At 39.6% G+C, this 18,396-nt stretch overlaps 1 protein-coding gene across 1 annotated transcript; it reads left to right on the forward strand.

Moving 5' to 3' along the window:
- The first annotated feature begins 2,303 nt into the window (after nt 1–2,303).
- On the forward strand, nt 2,304–17,993 carry LOC124139731. Its single transcript, XM_046507028.2, has 7 exons — nt 2,304–2,543; nt 3,704–3,799; nt 4,574–4,807; nt 8,270–8,935; nt 10,946–11,041; nt 13,455–13,688; nt 14,474–17,993. Exons 5-7 carry the CDS (start codon nt 10,951–10,953, stop codon nt 15,142–15,144), a joined length of 996 nt encoding a protein of 331 aa, XP_046362984.2. The 5' UTR covers nt 2,304–2,543; nt 3,704–3,799; nt 4,574–4,807; nt 8,270–8,935; nt 10,946–10,950; the 3' UTR covers nt 15,145–17,993.
- The last annotated feature ends 403 nt before the right edge of the window (nt 17,994–18,396 follow it).

The following is an 18,396-nucleotide window of genomic DNA, read 5'->3' on the forward strand; positions in this document are numbered from 1 at the left end:
TCCTTTGGGCATGCCAGAAACCTTTGATTTTGGGTTCAAATCCCGGTTCACCCCGATTATGTTTCTAGGTTTGTCAGCACCATACCCGTGCTCGTGGGTCTCACCGAAGTGGTAAACGTCTGAGACCTGCATCACTTCGGGCTTTCCTCCCACATTAAGCTGCCACGCCATGATTTAACTGGAATAATGTTAAAAGCAGTGTTAAACCAAACTCACTTACTCACTCACTCACATAGCTTGTACTCAAATGTAGATGATCCAGATTGGTATAATTTCCTGGTGAAATGTGACATTTTCTGCATCATTTGAAACAGTCTTATATGACACTGATAAAGTTGAGAATTTGTTTTTAGATTGTGTAAATCTTAGTGTGCTAGCAAAGCGCATTAAGCAGTGTGCGAGATATCCGGTAGGGGTAGCACTTTACATTATAGTATTTCTCATCATTTTGGAAGGCTGTACGCTGTAAAATCTGTAAGTTGTACGCTGTACGCATTAAAAGTTTTGTAAAGGTGATTGGCACAACTGATACAATGGCATTAGGTTGAGTTTATACTCTCCCAGAAAAGTCAAACACATGCGATATAGATATACATATGTTTGGTGAGTTTAATGAGAGAGTAGCGCAACGATACATATGGAATGATGCAGGGAAACACATATCTACTGATAATTCTGACTCTGATCATGATCAAGCAATTATTCAGCAATTTTCTTTGACTGGTAAATGAAAATGTAAATGTGTTTTTTGAGAAATTAACGGAGTTGTTCCATTTTGCTGGATCGCAATTTGAAAGACTGATAAAAACAAGAAATGATAATGCTTTTTCAAAGAAACAGCCTAAAGAATACAGAGAATTAAAAGGCATCAAATATATATGCTCTCATCTTCTCTTTATCAAGGAATGCTCAGAATCTTAATCTTTACCTTGAACAAAACAAATAGGAAGACATGTAAGGAAAACAAAGAATTATTTAACATAAATGCCATTGAGAACGTCAACTCAGCTATCACTTCAAGAGATGGCAAGAAATTTATAACAAAGTATCCAGTCGCTCCTGCAGAGTAAAAATATTGAAATGGTATTCCCCTCAAGCTAAGGCAACATATTTGAAGGACTTGTTAAATCCTGAAACTAGACAAAGTAATGAATTTGATATCAATGTGTATAATGTCGACTGTGATCGTGATTGTATGAACCCTGATCAATGTAACAGTACTGATATGCTGTCAGTAGCAATAAAAGACGACAGAAGTAGAAAAAAAACTCACTCAAATCTAATATCCTTCAAATCATCCGGGAGAGATGATGTACCTCCTGAGTTTCTTAGGCAGCATTCGCTCGATTTTAGTCCACATTTAAACATATTATATAATACCCGTACACGAATCCGGGGACACCACACTTCCAAATAATTATAGGGGTATATTTCCTTTAAACACTATTTGGAAATTATTCACCATAGACGATATGTTTGCACTTACATGCCTTCTTTAATAAATGCCAACAAAAACCTGAAAATCAGTATTCTGCTTACGTCATAGATTAAAATAGGCCTTTGACTATGTTGATGTTAAATTTAATTCAAAACATACATGAAAATGTCCTTGCAAGAGACTGTCGCCATATTGACCAACAACAATTTATGGACAACAAACTCTTTATTTTACTGTAATGGCGACGTTTCGGTATATATCTTTAAACTGTTGTCAAGCAAGGCTGAATAATGAACATGGTACAGAATATATATGGTAGGTGGAGGATTAACAGTTGGGGCCTTATGTAAGCGTTATGTATTAATAATCATTTCAAAATTTCTATTTCAAGAGGCCATCAGAGGCCAATATTGGCACCTACTTCACCAGATCCACCTCCCTCAATACCATACTAATTAAGAGCCAACGGCAGAAACACAACCAAGCACATAAAGGTGTAGCGTATATAATTGACTGTAACTGTAGACAATCCTATGTAGGTGAAACATCCCGAGCCATCAACTCCAGAATCAAAGAGCACAAAACTTCAACCATCAAACCAGACAGTAAATCAGCCATCTCGGACCATATCAGCAACTCCCCTAATCACGACAACTGGGAACACGTACCTACCGCACGTTGTCCACATGTTTAACCCTTCACACGTGGTCGCGTGTGCTACTCTTCACACGTAATCACTTGTACTAACCGTCATATGTGATCACTTGTGTAACCCTTCACACGTGGTCACTTGTAAAACGCCCCTCCTCCAATTTTTGTCATTATTCACAGGTAATTATTGATGGTTAACACCGCCTGTGACCGATTTCCTTGACATGATAACAAGAAACAGCCGTCACTTTACATAACTGATGTGGGCTGTGAATATATTCATTTGAACACTATTCAGCAGTGGACAAAGAGTCGTCTGTCAACATCATATGGGACTGCCTAAACTGGTAGCGATGACAGATCACTGAGAAGGACGATGCTTGAGGTGAGGTCGACTGGTTTCCGTTTGTACGAGCAGCGACACCAAGCGGAGGATCCGAAAACCAGTCTGGAGGTAAGGATTCTAACTGTCGTTCAGTCGATATAGGTAAGAATGTTGACTATGATTGGAATCACTGAATAAGTATCATTGTGTTAGAAAATGAAAAGAACATGTATCATAAATATCGATTAGTTTGGATCCTGTTTGAGATGCCATCTTCGGCCAAATGGCATTGTTCGAATGAAACTGTGATAGACGGACAGTTGTATTGATTCTTTCCACAGACATCGCTCGGACGAATACCAAGCTTGGGAAATGGGGGGAGTTATTTACTTGGGTAAAGGATCACATTTTGGTGCAAAAAAAGGGTGTGGTTTGTATGGGATTGTATATAATTCATTAGTGTGGTGAAATAGAGAAACTCTGATGCACTTTTATATCATCATCGGTTAAACCAGATTTATAATGGTTTACGTATCCTGCAAATTGACGAATTAAAGTATAAAAACATGTTGAAATTAAATCTACCCAATATAACACTATCACATTATATTAAGCCTAAGTCCAGTGGTATGGTGATCTATTACTTTATCCAGGAAGCAGGGAGTAAGTGAATCTTGTTTAACGGCGCAGTAAGCAACCTTGCAGCTATGTCATAACATCATAAAAGTAATCGCATCTAGACCAGGCTAACCAGAGGTTAATATACTGAAACCCGTTCCTAGCCGTCGGGGTGTGATGGTTTGCAAGTCACTAAGCATGACCACCTGATACATCTAAGTCACAAGAAACTATGAATCAACTCTCCCTCGGGATATTGTTAGTTTTCTATCACAGTTTTGAAAAGTGTATAATTTACTTACATCTGTAATTCTGGAGATGTTCTCACAATCATGTTACAGTTATTGCATAGTTGCCACAATTAACATCATGTCACTTTGAAAAATATTTAAAATTCAACTTATATTTTAATATCAGTCAATCATGGTTTAAAGTGGAGTCATGGTGTGACCTTGCCTTCTTTTGTGTGACATGGCATTTTGCAGAGAAATAAGAAATTTGTTGGAGATATTTGTACTAAGCTGCTCGTTTACATTCCTGGAGCCGTTTCTCAAAGGTATCTTATAAGTTGGTGCTAAAATGAGTGTAACTCTCCCACTTGAACACTGAATTACGATCACCTCAGCGCTCAGATCGCTTTGTTCAACGGCACCCTGTTGTTTCTTTCACAGATCCAATGACACACTGGCAGCAGGAGATGTTCTGGCGGTTCCTGGTCCTGGGCCTCCTGGTGGCCCTGTTGGATGGGGTGGCAGCATCATCAACAAGTATGTACCCTTTTTTATTATGAAGGCACATTTGTAGCAACAGTTGAAACAGGTCATCGTTAGTTACAGGTAAAGTTTGCACTGGTTGCCAAGAAGTCTTGGGCGCTTTAGAGTTTCGTCACGGAATGGCCCCGATTATGATCCTTTGACGTTTGCTTTGAGGTCACACAAGTCGTACGAATACTACGGTGTTGGTGTTTCAGTATCGGGTAACCTGTGTTTGTTATTGTGTGTGTTCTGCATTACCATCACATTAATGCCTCGTTTATCAAATATATAACACCCGATGTTCTATCATCTCCATGTGGAGATGCCGGGTTAGGAAAATCCCCAATACCTCCTCCATGTCTGATCCTAATAAAATTGGCTTTCATTGCAACTCGACAGTTGACCATTCTACTCTAGACTCGATTATGGATAAACCCTATCATGAAGAAGCTATTGTTGACTGATGTAAAACAACAGACAATCAAACCAACATTACATTACATGGTTCTTCTACCGTGACTACAACATCCCCACCTCTATCCCCACTGACATCACCACCAATAACCAGAATGACCACAATAATCATCACTATTTTCACCATCCACGATAACGCTTGACTCCATAGACCAAATATCATCATATATACCAAATATATCACCAAGATCACTTTTATTACCAAAATTGTCTTGATTATCGTTATTCTTCATCATGAGAATTGCCAATCCTTTTTCTAATAGTGATTGTGGAACATTGTCTTTACAAAAATATATATCCATCTTTTTTCAGATTGTACGAGGAACTGTGAAATATGTGAAGATGGATGTTTATGGTGCAATGATGGATATTACAAAAGATATGGGAAGTGTAAAGAATGTTTTCCGAATTGTAGAAGATGTTTTCATGATGGCATGTGAAAATTCCACTGTAAAGAATGCTGGTATGGCTTATACTGTTCTCGGCCGTGTTCGTGTAGTTATGGCATCTGTGACAAGTACACTGGGACTTGTCCTGACGAAACAGGTAAGGATTCAAGGTATTATGTACTTGCGTGAAATTATAAACATTGCATATACTCTCTTGTTTACAATATTTCTTAATCGTAAACAAACATCTTCATCCCAAATGCCAAAAAAATTAATTTCAAAATAAGAAATGATATGATGAGGTATAAATTCTTTTATTGCTCAGCAGGACGTGGCTTGTATTGTAGGTACATGTTATTAATATTATAACCCTTATAATTGACCGACTACGTGGTCTAACTGACAAATTATCTGCCCGGAATCGAAATCGTGCCGCGTCAAACCAATAGACGTTAAAAGATGGTATTTGTTGACCTGCCTGGCAAATGGCATTGATGGTATAAAACAAGGATTAATCATCTCGAAGCATATGTAAGCATGTGTGTATGCAGGCATCTCCGCATTTGATATAATATATAGTAGTGAATTAAAATGCCAGAAGCATTTTGCGTATTAGCGTCCGATAGATTCGAACCTTGGACGTTTGTTTAGCGTAATGTCAAGTTTTTTTTTTATTACTTTCATTTGTTTATAGATCCACCCGTATTGGTTTCTGGCAATGAGGAGGACGCAGAGGAAGGGGGATTAGCAGATAAAATATTCATTGGCCTCGCATGCATCCTCCCAATCTTTATAACATGTATTCGCTGCATGCCAAAGAACAGGGAACCAAATGTGGAACAGATGGACCTTGACAACACAGATATAGTCCCTCCATCTCAGAAGTCATTACCAGGGCAGGTCCCGATTACTATGAGGTCCACCAATACAACCTACGCGAACTTTTTTACGGACAATTTGTCAAGCTACATCAGTAGTGGACAGGAAACGTGCTGTTGCACTACCCCCTTGCGCCACATATGGTGGACAACAAACACCACCGCTAGTGCGTCATATTGCGGACATCAAACGGACATTGCACCGCCCCCTTGCGCCACATATGGTGGACAACAAACGAACGTAGGACCACTCCCTAGTGCCACATATTGTGGACAACAAACGGATGTTGCACTGACACATTGCACCACAAATAGTAGACAAGACACGGATATTGCAACAGCCCCTTGCGCCACATATGGTGGACAACAAACGAACGTAGGACCACTCCCTAGTGCCACATATTGTGGACATCAAACGGACATTGCACCGCCCCCATGCGCCACATATTGTGGACAACAAATGGACATAGGATCATCCCCTAGCGCCTCATATAGTGGACAGCAAACAGATATTGCACCACCACCTCCCTACACTCCAAGTGGGCAACAGGTAGACATTCTCCCGCCACCGTCATATGAATCTCTTTTTAATTCAAACAGAGAACACACCCAAGAAGAAATGAAATGCGAAAATGAACCACCGTTATAGCACTTTGACATAACAAATATATTTTGTCTCCTCCAGTATTACAAAGACACAGGGTGACATGGGTGCAATCAAGGCATTAAAGCAGCTTGTGTGGTTCGATCTAATTCCGCTGGAACATGGAACAAAAATGGCTTGTACTCAAATGTAGATGATCCAGATAGGTATAATTTTCTGGTGAAGTTTGACATTCTCTGCATAACTGAAACAGTGTTATATGACACTGATAAAATTGAGAATTTGTCTTTAGATTTTCTATGTCATTTTATTGCAAAGCACATAAATCAGTGTGCGAGATAAGGCTATACGCTGTAAACTCTGTACTCATCATTTGGAAAGGCTATACGCTGTAAACTCTGGACTCATCATTTTGAAAGGCTATACGCTGTAAACTCTGTACTCAACATTTTGAAAGGCTTTTTGGTTGGTTGGTTTGTTGTTTAACGCCGCACTCAGCAATATACTCACTTTTTGGAAAGGCTATACGCTGTAAACTCTGTACTCATCATTTGGAAAGGCTTTTTGGTTGGTTGGTTTGTTGTTTAACGCCGCACTCAGCAATATACTCATCATTTGGAAAGGCTATACGATGTAAACTTTGTACTCATCATTTGGAAAGGCTTTTTGGTTGGTTGGTTTGTTGTTTTACGCCGCACTCAGCATTATTCCAGCTATATGACGGCGGTCTGTAAATAATCGAGTCTGGACCAGACATTCCAGTGATTGACATCATGAGCATCGATCCAGGCAATTGGGATCGATCGAGAGAGCCTGACCACCCGATCCCGTTAGTCGCCTTTTACGACAAGCAAAGTCGCCTTTTATGGCTATACGCTGTAAACTCTGTACTCATCATTTTGAAAGGCTATACGCTGTAAACTCTGTACTCACCATTTGGAAAGGCTATACACTGTAAACTCTGTACTCATCATTTGGAAAGGCTATACGCTGTAAACTCTGTACTCATCATTTGGAAAGGCTTTTTGGTTGGTTAGTTTGTTGTTTAACGCCGCACTCAGCAATATACTCATCATTTGGAAAGGCTATACGATGTAAACTCTGTACTCATCATTTGGAAAGGCTTTTTGGTTGGTTGGTTTGTTGTTTTACGCCGCACTCAGCATTATTCCAGCTATATGACGGCGGTCTGTAAATAATCGAGTCTGGACCAGACATTCCAGTGATTGACATCATGAGCATCGATCCAGGCAATTGGGATCGATCGAGAGAGCCTGACCACCCGATCCCGTTAGTCGCCTTTTACGACAAGCATAGTCGCCTTTTATGGCTATACGCTGTAAACTCTGTACTCATCATTTTGAAAGGCTATACGCTGTAAACTCTGTACTCATCATTTGGAAAGGCTATACGCTGTAAACTCAGTCTGTACTCATCATTTTGAAAGGCTATACGCTGTAAACTCTGTACGCTGTAAAACAATGTTTTGTATTACTTCAAGAGATTGCAAGAAATTTAAAAAAGAGTATTGAAATGGGTATTTCACCTCAAGCATGGGCAGCATATTTTAAGGACATGTTAAATCCTGAAACTGGACAGAGTAACGAATTTGATATCAATGTATATAATGTCGGATGTGATCATGATTGTATGAACCCTGATCAATGTAACAGTACTGATATGCAGTCAGTTCAGATAATAGACTACGAAAGAAGAAACAAATCGCCCAAATCTTAAAGCTGTCAAATCATCCGGGAGAGATGGCGTACCTGCTACATTTCGTGAGCATTCACTGGACTGTGACACATTTAAACATATTATATGATATTTCCAGATGCATGGACTGTTAGTTTGATTATACCCATACACGAATCTGGGGACACCACACTTCCAAATAATTATAAGGGTATATCTCCTTTAAACACTATAGGAAAATATTCACCATGGACAATATGTTTGCATTTACATGCCTTCTTTAATAAATACTTACGAAAACCTAACATCGTTTTTATGCTTCCTTCATATATTAAAACAGGCTTAAGACTTTGTTAATAGGTTGAATCTCTTACATAATCTGTAACAAAAATTCCTTCTTCTGAAATATGTTAAATTTAATTCAAAACATGTATGTTTGTAGGTTCGTGTTTAACGCCACACTCAGCAATATTCCAGCTACATGACGGGCCTGGCCACCCCATCAGAGATCCTGACCACCGATCCTGTTAGTCGCCTCAAACGACAAGCATGTGTTGCTGAAGACCTATTTTAACCCGGATCTTCAGTGGTCAATCGGTATATCAAAATGTAGTGAGTGCACTTCGTATACATGAAATTATATATTATCAGCTTCTTAACACAAACTCATTGTTACTTGTGACGGTAAGCTCCCAATTTGTGTCATTAACCACAGGGAACTATTGACGGTGAACACCGCCCATGTCAGCATAACATTGGCATCATTATTCACAGGTAATTATCGATGGTTAACACCGCCCGCGAGCGATTTCCTTGACATGATGGCAAGGAACGGTCGTCACTAAGTCTTTACATCACTGGTGTGCGCTGTGAATATATTGCTTTGAACACTATCGCGAAATGAACATAGAGCAGTCTGTCAATATCATATGAGACTGCCTAAACTGGTACCGACGACGGATCACTGAGATTTGCGCTGCTTGAGGCGGGGTCGACTAGATTCCGTTTGTACGAGCAGCGACGACACCAAGCGGAGAATCCGGAAACCAGTCTAGATGTGAGGCAGCTGTTTTGTTGTTTTATTCCAATCGTCGTTCAGTGGATATAGGTAAGAATGTTGACTATCATTGGAATCACTGAATAAGTATCATTGTATTAGAAATTGAAAAGAACATGTGTCATAAATAACGATTAGTTTGGATACTGTTTGAGATGCCATCTTCGGCCAAATGGCATTGTTCGAATAAAACTGTGATAGACGGACAGTTGTATTGATTCTTTCCCACAGACATCGCACGGATGATTACAAAACTGGTGGAGATGGAGGAAGTGTATTTGCCGGTGTAAAGGATAAACATTTTTGTGCAATAGGTTGTGAAAATATAATTTGCGTTAGCATTTTCTGCCTTCCAAACCAGATTTTAGAAACGGTATATCAGAAATTCTTTCATGGTTATCAGATGGGACGTAGAACATGTGAGAGACCGTAGCATTTTGGGATCGTATTATTCAATGTTCATGATACCAAACTAGGTCAATTAGAAAAGGTGTGGTTTGTTGAGATTGTATGTAATTCATTGGTGTGGTGAAATAAAGAAACTCTGATGCACCTTTATATCTACATCGGTTAAACCAGATCCATAATGATGTTCGTATCCTGCAAATTGAAGCATTAAAGTATAGAAAAATTGTTGAAATTAAATCTACCCAACATAACACTATCACATTAAATTACGCCTAAGTCCAGTGGTATGGTGATCTATTACTTTTATCAAGGGGACAGGGAGTGAATATTGTTTAACGGTGTAGTAAGCAATCTTGTAGCTATGTCATAACATCATTAACGTAATCGCATCTAGACCAGGCTAACTAGAGGTTAATAAACCGAAACCCGTTCCTAGCCGTCGGGGTGTGATGGTATGCAAGTCACCAAGCATGACTACCTGATACATTTAAGTCACAATAAACTATGAATCAACTCTCCCTCGGGGTATTGTTAGTTTTGTATCATAGTTTTGAAAAGTGTATAATTTACGAACATTTGTAATTCTGGAGATGTTCTCACAATCATGTTACAGTTATTGCATAGTTGTCACAATTAACATGATTAACGTCATTTCACTTTGAAAAATATAAAATTCAACTTATATTTTAATATCAGTCAATCATAGTATAAAGTGGAGTCATGGTATGACTTTGCCTTCTTTTGTGTTACATGGCATTTTGCAGGTCGACTAAAGACTGCACAGCATTGTATAATGTATGGCATGCCATGATGTTATGGGCGGTGGGGTAACCCAGTGGTTAAGGCGTTCGCTCATCACGCGAAGATCCAGGTTATATTCTCAACATGGGTACAATATGTGGAGCCCATTTCTGTTGTCCACCGCCAATATTGCCAAAAGCGGCGTAAAATCTTATTCACTCACTCACACGATATAACCCTTCAATAATTAGGTATTGAATAATTCAAAATGTGGGGAAGTTTAATTAATACGGACACCTGTAGCTTAGTATGTCAACAGTGAGACAGGTTTGGGTTATCACAAAGCAATATAAAATCAAGTTTTAATCTACTTACTTCAAAAGTCAAAATTGCCCAAGATGGCCTGGTGGAACCTCATCAGGCCTAGACGCCTGGTTGTTTCTTTAAAAGACCAAGGCCCTGTTCCATAAAGCGATCTTTGCGCTAGGGCGATCGTAACTCACATACCTTGTGAAACGAGCCTCTTTTAATTGCAAATAGCTTGCTGCGAAGAGTAAAGTCAGGCAGCATTATCATCTTTGGTGTGTCAATATCACACCTGAGCTGCGTTTCATCAATCTGTGTAGTGTCTACGAATCGAAAGATGCTCTGTCATATGCCTTGTTGTTTTCTGCAGAGAAATAAGAGATGTTTTGGATATATTTGTACCAAGCTGCTCGTTTACATTCCTGGACCCGTTCCACAAAGCGATCTTATCAATTTGTGCTAAGACGATCGTAACTCCCCTACCTTAACACTGACTGACAACTGTGGCACTAGGATGATCGTAACTCCCCTACTTTAACATAAACTTACGATCACCTCAGCGCTCAGATCGCTTTGTTCAACGGCACCCTGTTGTTTCTTTCACAGATCCAATGACACACTGGCAGCAGGAGATGTTCTGGCGGTTCCTGGTCCTGGGCCTCCTGGTGGCCCTGTTGGATGGGGTGGCAGCATCATCAACAAGTATGTACCCTTTTTATTATGAAGGCATATTTGTAGCAACAGTTGAAACAGGTCATCGTTAGTTACAGGTAAAGTTTGCACTGGTTGCCAAGAAGTCTTGGGCGCTTTAGAGTTTCGTCACGGATTGGTCCAGATTATGATCCTTTGTTGTTTGCTTTGGGGCCACACAAGTCGCACGAATACTACAGTATTGGTGTTTCAGTGTCGGATAATCCGGTTTGTTATTGTGTGTGTTCTGCATTACCATCACATAAATGCCTCCATTATCAAATATATAACATCCGTTGTCCAATCATCTTCATGGATGGATAGATAGATTTTCTTTAGTTCCTCCAATTCATGAAGAGTTCAAGGTATACAGTGAAAAGACAACATCTGCACACACACACACACACACACACACACACACACACACACACACACACACACACACATGTATACATATACGTCAGAAGAAGTCAATGATTTTACAACTGACAGGTATAATATTTCTTTCTTCTAAATTCTTTTGCCATGACATGGAAACGTGTTTCACTATATCATTCACAACTGTTCCACAAATACATTCCTTTGGCACTGAACCTAAGCGAACTAGTCTAGCTATAGAAGTAAAATATTCTGGTCTATCGAGAGCAAGTTTCCATAACCTTTGTTCTCGTCCAGATCGTATTGTTAGATATCTAGACAGAGATATTCTGCTCAGAAGCGCATTGTTTAGTAATTGTTTTTCGTGTAGGTGAATCTTTTCTTTCACCAGTTTTGACCGTAATCGTTTCTTGATGAAATTTGAACACATTATATAATCATTAACCTCGTCAGACAAATTATATTTGGAGACAAGACGTAGCATGCTAAAGATATGTGATTTCGTGTTCCACTTGTTCTTATTAACTAGTGTTGCTTTATATCTAAACTTTCCAAGTCGGACTAAAACTTTTGTTTGAAAATATATATTAGGTTTGAATTACATAGATTACCAAGGAGCAAAAGCTTTTGTTGATCAATGTATCCTTGTACTGATAAAACACCAATTGTGTCAGGCATACGCTTATTAAAATCCTGGATTTTCTTACAGAAATAGCGTTGAGTGATTGTGAGCATTTCATATTCCTTTAAGGATAGTTTTCCCCCACACATTACATCCATATAAGCCACAGGGTAATATCACTCGTTGCCAGATGCGCACGGCTGCTAAAGGATTAAGTCCACCGAAGTACAAGTCAGAATCATGGTTTACATTTATCAATTTTCCCAGTTTTTCACATACTAACCTCGTTCTTTCAACAGAAGGTTTAACCTACTTTTGTGCACTCTCGCATAGACAATTGCCTCTTGAACAGGTAATTTTATCTTACCAAAGTAAAGATGTTCTGGCGACACTGTGGTTTTACTACATCCAAAAGTTAGGACAGCACTTTTGAACACATTGTATTTTAACTGCCACTTGTTACCATAATTTTCTGCAACGTTTAGGAGCATTTGAAGACCTGTTGTGTTATAGCTGATCAAGGTCGTGTCGTCTGCCAGCAGTATTCCTGGGCATCGTCCCCATGGGAGACATAGTCCACAACCGGAATTGCTTAGTTCATGAAGTAAATCGTTTATATAAAGAGTAAAGAGCCATGCTGATATGACACGACCCTGACCTACACCCTGTTTAACAGGGAAAACAGCAGATTTAAAGCCAGCAAAGAGTACATAGAATTGTAAAAAAGACGTAGATACCAAATTTATGTAATTTGTAGAAGAGACCGTCAAGCCAAACACGATCGAAGGCTTTCTCGTTATCGAATTGAGGTCATGTTGTCAGGCATTCATTGCAACTCGATAGTCGACAGGTGACCATTCTCGCAACAGTTGGGGTATGTCAGACAGTTATGATGAAACCGTTATTGACTGATGTTAAACAACAGACAATGAAACCAACATTACATCTATTGCCGTTGGTAAACCATGAGAACACCAGGGACAACATCGACACCATCACCACATCACTATTCCGACTGACATCACTATTTTCACCATCCATGATAACGCCTGGCCCCATAGAAATATCTTCATCACTGATACCACCAAGATGACTTTCATTACCAAAATTGTCTTGACTATCGTTATTATTTGTCATCAAAATTTCCAGTCCTGTTTCTCATAGTAATATGCAGTGTTCTCCACTATCACGATTACAAAAAGGACAGATATTTGGTCGATGGAATCAGGCGTTATCATGGATTGTGCAAATAGTGGCGATTATTGTGGTCATTCTGATGATTGGTGGCGATGTTATTGATGTCAGTGGGGACAATAGTGGGGTGATGGTGTCGATGCTGTCCCTGGTGTTCACATGCTAGAAGAAACAACTGAAATAAGTATATGTAATTGGCTACACATAAATATATATCCGTCTTTGTTTCAGATTGTACGGAGGGCTGTAGAATATGTGCAGATGAATGTTTAATGTGCGAAAAGGGATATTACAGAAGTTATGGAGAGTGTGAAGAATGTAAACCGAATTGTAGAAGATGTTTTCGTGATGGCATGTGTTATTTCGACTGTACCGATGGCTGGTATGGCTTAGACTGTTCTCGACCGTGTTCGTGTAGTTATGGCATCTGTGACAAGTACTCTGGAACTTGTCCTTACAAACCAGGTGAGTGTTGAAGGTATTATGTACATGCGTGAAAGTTCTTTAAAGATTGCATATACTGACCTGGTCACAATATTTCATAACCATAAACAAACTTCTTCATCCCAAATGCAAAACTTGAATTTAATTTCAATAACAGAAATGATATGATAAGGGATAAATTGTTTCATTGCCCAGAAAAGGCGTGGCTTGTATTGTAGGTACATTTGATTAATAATGTTATCCTTATAATAGATCGACTTCGTGGTCTGATTGATAAAGCGTCGGCCCTGAGAGCGAAGGATCGGCGTTTCATAATCTGGCCGCTTCATTAATGGACGTTAAAAGACGGTACTTGTTAACCTGTCTGGCCAATGGTATTAATGGCATAAAACAAGGACTGAATACCTCGAAGTCAGTATGCTGTGTCTAAGTAGTCTGGTAAACTGTGGCATGGTATGGCGGTGGGACAGCACAATAAAACTGGTATTAGTCTGGACTAGTTAAATCAGCAATACTCGCACATGCATGTCGGCCTATAAGTGCAATAATCTTGAACGCAACATTAAACAATATTTCACCTAACCTCACCCAATTATAATACTTTGTAAAAGTTAAATCTCCGTGCATTAGTGAAGTCTACTGAGATTTTCATGATTACGGTGTTGTGGAATACTTCACCTGTGAACAACAGGTCGTGGGGAAAACATATCAATATTTTGTGTAAGCGTCCAATGGATTCGAACCATGGACGTTTTTAGCGTAATGTACGCTGTCAAGTGTTTTTTATAATTTTCATTTGTTTAAAGATCCACCGGTATTGGTTTCGGGCAATGACGAGGACGCCGAGGATGTCGCCGAGGACGACGGATTAACAGGAAAAATATTCATTATCATCGCATGCATCCTCCCAATCTTTGTTACATGTGTTTGCTGCATGAGAAAGAAGAGGAAACAAAATGAGGAACAGATGGCTCTTGACAACACAGATATAGTCCCTCCATCTCAGAAGTTATTACCAGGGCAGGTCCCGATAACTATGAGGTCCACCAATACAACCCACGCGAACTCTTTTGCGGGCAATTTTACAAGCTACATCAGTGGCGATTTTGATGGCAATAACATAATGTGTCCTCCACGAGAAACGAACATTGCACCACCCCCTTTGGCCACATATAGTGGACAACAAACGGATGTTGCACTGACACATTGCACCACAAATAGTAGACAAGACACGGATATTGCAACAGCCCCTTGCGCCACATATGGTGGACAACAAACGAACGTAGGACCACTCCCTAGTGCCACATATTGTGAACAACAAACGGACATAGGATCATCCCTTAGCGCCTCATATAGTGGACAGCAAACAGATATTGCACCACCACCTCCCTACACTCCAAGTGGGCAACAGGCAAACATTCTCCCGCCACCGTCATATGAATCTCTTTTTAATTCAAACAGAGAACACACCCAATAAGAAATGAAATGCGAAAATGAACCACCGTTATAGCACTTTGACATGACAAATATATTTTGTCTCCTCTAGTATTACAAAGACACAGGGTGACATGGGTGCAATCAAGGCATTAAAGCAGCTTGTGAGGTTCGCTCTAATTCAGCTTGAACATGGAACAAAAATGGCTTCTACTCAAATGTAGATGATCCAGATAGGTATAATTTTCTGGTGAAGTTGACATTCTCTGCATAACTAAAACAGTATTATATGACACTTATAAAATTGAGAATTTGTCTTTAAATTGTATATGTCAAAGTGTGCTTGCAAAGCACATAAATCAGTGTGCGAGAGATCCCGTTGGGGTAGCACTCTTCATTAAAAAGGCAAAACGCTGTAAACTCTGAACTCATCATTTGGAAAGGCTATACGCTGTAAACTCTGTACTCATCATTTGGAAAGGCTATACGCTGTAAACTCTGTACTCATCATTTGGAAAGGCTATACGCTGTAAACTCTGTACTCACTATTTGGAAAGGCTATACGCTGTAAACTCTGTACTCATCATTTGGAAAGGCTATACGCTGTAAACTCTGTACTCATCATTTTGAAAGGCTATACGCTGTAAACTCTGTACGCTGTAAAAAAATGTTTTGTATTACTTCAAGAGATTGCAAGAAATTTAAAAAAGAGTATTGAAATGGGTATTTCACCTCAAGCATGGGCAGCATATTTTAAGGACATGTATCCTCCACAAGAAACGAACATTGCACCACCCCCTTGGGCCACATATAGTGGACAACAAACGGATGTTGCACTGACACATTGCACCACAAATAGTGGACAAGACACGAATATTGCAACAGCCCCTTGCGCCACATATTGTGGACATCAAACGAACGTGGGACCACTCCCTAGTGCCACATATTGTGGACATCAAACGAACGTAGGACCACTCCCTAGTGCCACATATTGTGGACATCAAACGAACGTAGGACCACAACTCTAGTGCCACATATTGTGAACATCAAACGGACATAAGACCACTCCCTAGTGCCACATAATGTGGGCATCAAACGAACGTAGGACCACTCCCTAGTGCCACATATTGTGGACATCAAACGGACATAGGACCACTACCTAGTGCCACGTATTGTGGACATCAAACGAACGTAGGACCACTCCCTAGTGCCACGTATTGTGGACATCAAACGAACGTAGGACCACTCCCTAGTGCCACATATTGTGGACATCAAACGAACGTAGGACCACATCTCTAGTGCCACATATTGTGAACATCAAACGGACATAGGACCACTCCCTAGTGCCACATATTGTGGGCATCAAACGAACGTAGGACCACTCCCTAGTGCCACATATTGTGGACATCAAACGGAAATAGGACCACTCCCTAGTGCCACATATTGTGGACATCAAACGAACGTAGGCCCACTCCCTAGTGCCACATATTGTGGACATCAAACGGACATAGGACCACTCCCTAGTGCCACATATTGTGGACATCAAACGGACATAGGACCACTCCCTAGTGCCACATATTGTGGACATCAAACGGACATAGGATCATCCCCTAGTGCCACATTTAGTGGACAGCAAACAGATATTGCACCACCACCTTCCTACACTCCAAGCGGACAACAGGCAGACATTCAACCGCCACCGTCATATGAATTTCTTTTTAATTCAAACAGAGAACACACGTTATAGCACTTTGACATAAGAAATATATTTTTTCTCATTCAGTATTACGATCACACAGGTTGACATGGGTGTAATCAAGGCAATAAAGCAGATTCTGTGGTTCCATCTAATCGAGCTGGAACATGGAACAAAAATGGCTTGTACTCAAATGTAGAATTTAAAATTTGATGATCCACATTGGTATAATTTCCTGGTGAATGTTTTTTTCTGCATTACTTGATACAGTGTTATATGACACTGATAAATTTGAGAATTTGTTTTGAGATTGTGTATGTCTTAGTGTGGTAGCAAGTGTGCGAGATATCCGGTAGAGGAAGCACTCTACATTATAGTATTTCTCGTCATTTTGGAAGGCTCTACGCTGTAAACTCTGTAAGTTGTACGCTGTACGCATTAAAGGTTTTGTAAAGGTGATTGGCACAACTGATACAATGGCATTAGGTTGAGTTTATACTCCCCCACAAATGTCAAACACATGCGATATAGATATACATATGTTTGGTGAGTTTAATGAGAGAATAGCGCGACGATACATATGGAATGATGCAGGGAAACACTCATCAACTGATAATTTATCTCTGATCATGCTCAAGCAACCATTCAGCAATTTCTTGGTAAATGAACATTTAATACGTCTTTTGAGAAATTAACAGAGTTCTATTTTGCTGGATCGCAATTTGAAAGACAAGAAACGAATACAGAGAATTAAAAGGGATCAAATATACACACATACATACATACATACATACATACATACGTACATACATATCGAATTGTTGTGTAGCTCCTGAGTTTCTGAAGCATTCACTACATACATACATACATACATACATACATACATACATACATACATACATACAAACATTCATATATATCGAATTGTTGTGTAGCTCCTGAGTTTCTGAAGCATTCACTAGACTATATTCCGTATTTAAAGATATTTTATTATACTATCTTGAACACTGATATTTTTTCAGATGCATGGATTGTTAGTTTAATTATACCCATGCTCGAATCTGGGGACACCATGGGGAAAATATTCTTTTTTTGTTGAAGAAAGATTAAGAATATAAACGTAAGTAAACGTGATGTTAGCAGCAGACTATATGTTTGTACTACATGCCCTCTCCAATAAATACTCACGAAAACCTGATCATCGTTTCTATGCTTCCTTAATAGATTGAAAAAGGCTTGTGATTATGTTAGAAGATAGAAACTCTTACATATTCTGTTACAAAAATACCTTCTTGGAACTAAAGATGCATGAAAATGTCCGTGCAAGAGACTGTCGCCATATTGACCCAAAACTATTTGTGTGTGTCTACCGAATCCACAGACACACTGACCCTTAACTATGGCTGTGTTTTAAAGGTGCCTCCACAATATTGACCTCCTGGTAAACACATGGGAGAATAATATTGACATACCTTTTGATGTCATGGTGGTACATTGTACATGCCTCCTGATGTTGCAGCGCTTGATGTGATGGGGACAAATTGTACATGGCTCCTGGTGTAGCAGCCCTTGATGTCATGGTGACAAATTGTACAAATG

This window comes from Haliotis rufescens, unplaced genomic scaffold (assembly GCF_023055435.1).
Source record: "Haliotis rufescens isolate VD_foot unplaced genomic scaffold, xgHalRufe1.0.p SCAF_1, whole genome shotgun sequence".
NCBI classification, from domain to species: domain Eukaryota; kingdom Metazoa; phylum Mollusca; class Gastropoda; order Lepetellida; family Haliotidae; genus Haliotis; species Haliotis rufescens.

Bases quoted from the DNA above. Each gene is read 5' to 3' on its own strand.
- LOC124139731 (XM_046507028.2), top strand. From the start codon at position 10,951: ATGACACACTGGCAGCAGGAGATGTTCTGGCGGTTCCTGGTCCTGGGC. The intron at 11,042-13,454 runs GTATGTACCCTT...TCTTTGTTTCAG, and splicing joins GGTGGCAGCATCATCAACAA to ATTGTACGGAGGGCTGTAGA. The intron at 13,689-14,473 runs GTGAGTGTTGAA...ATTTGTTTAAAG, and splicing joins AACTTGTCCTTACAAACCAG to ATCCACCGGTATTGGTTTCG.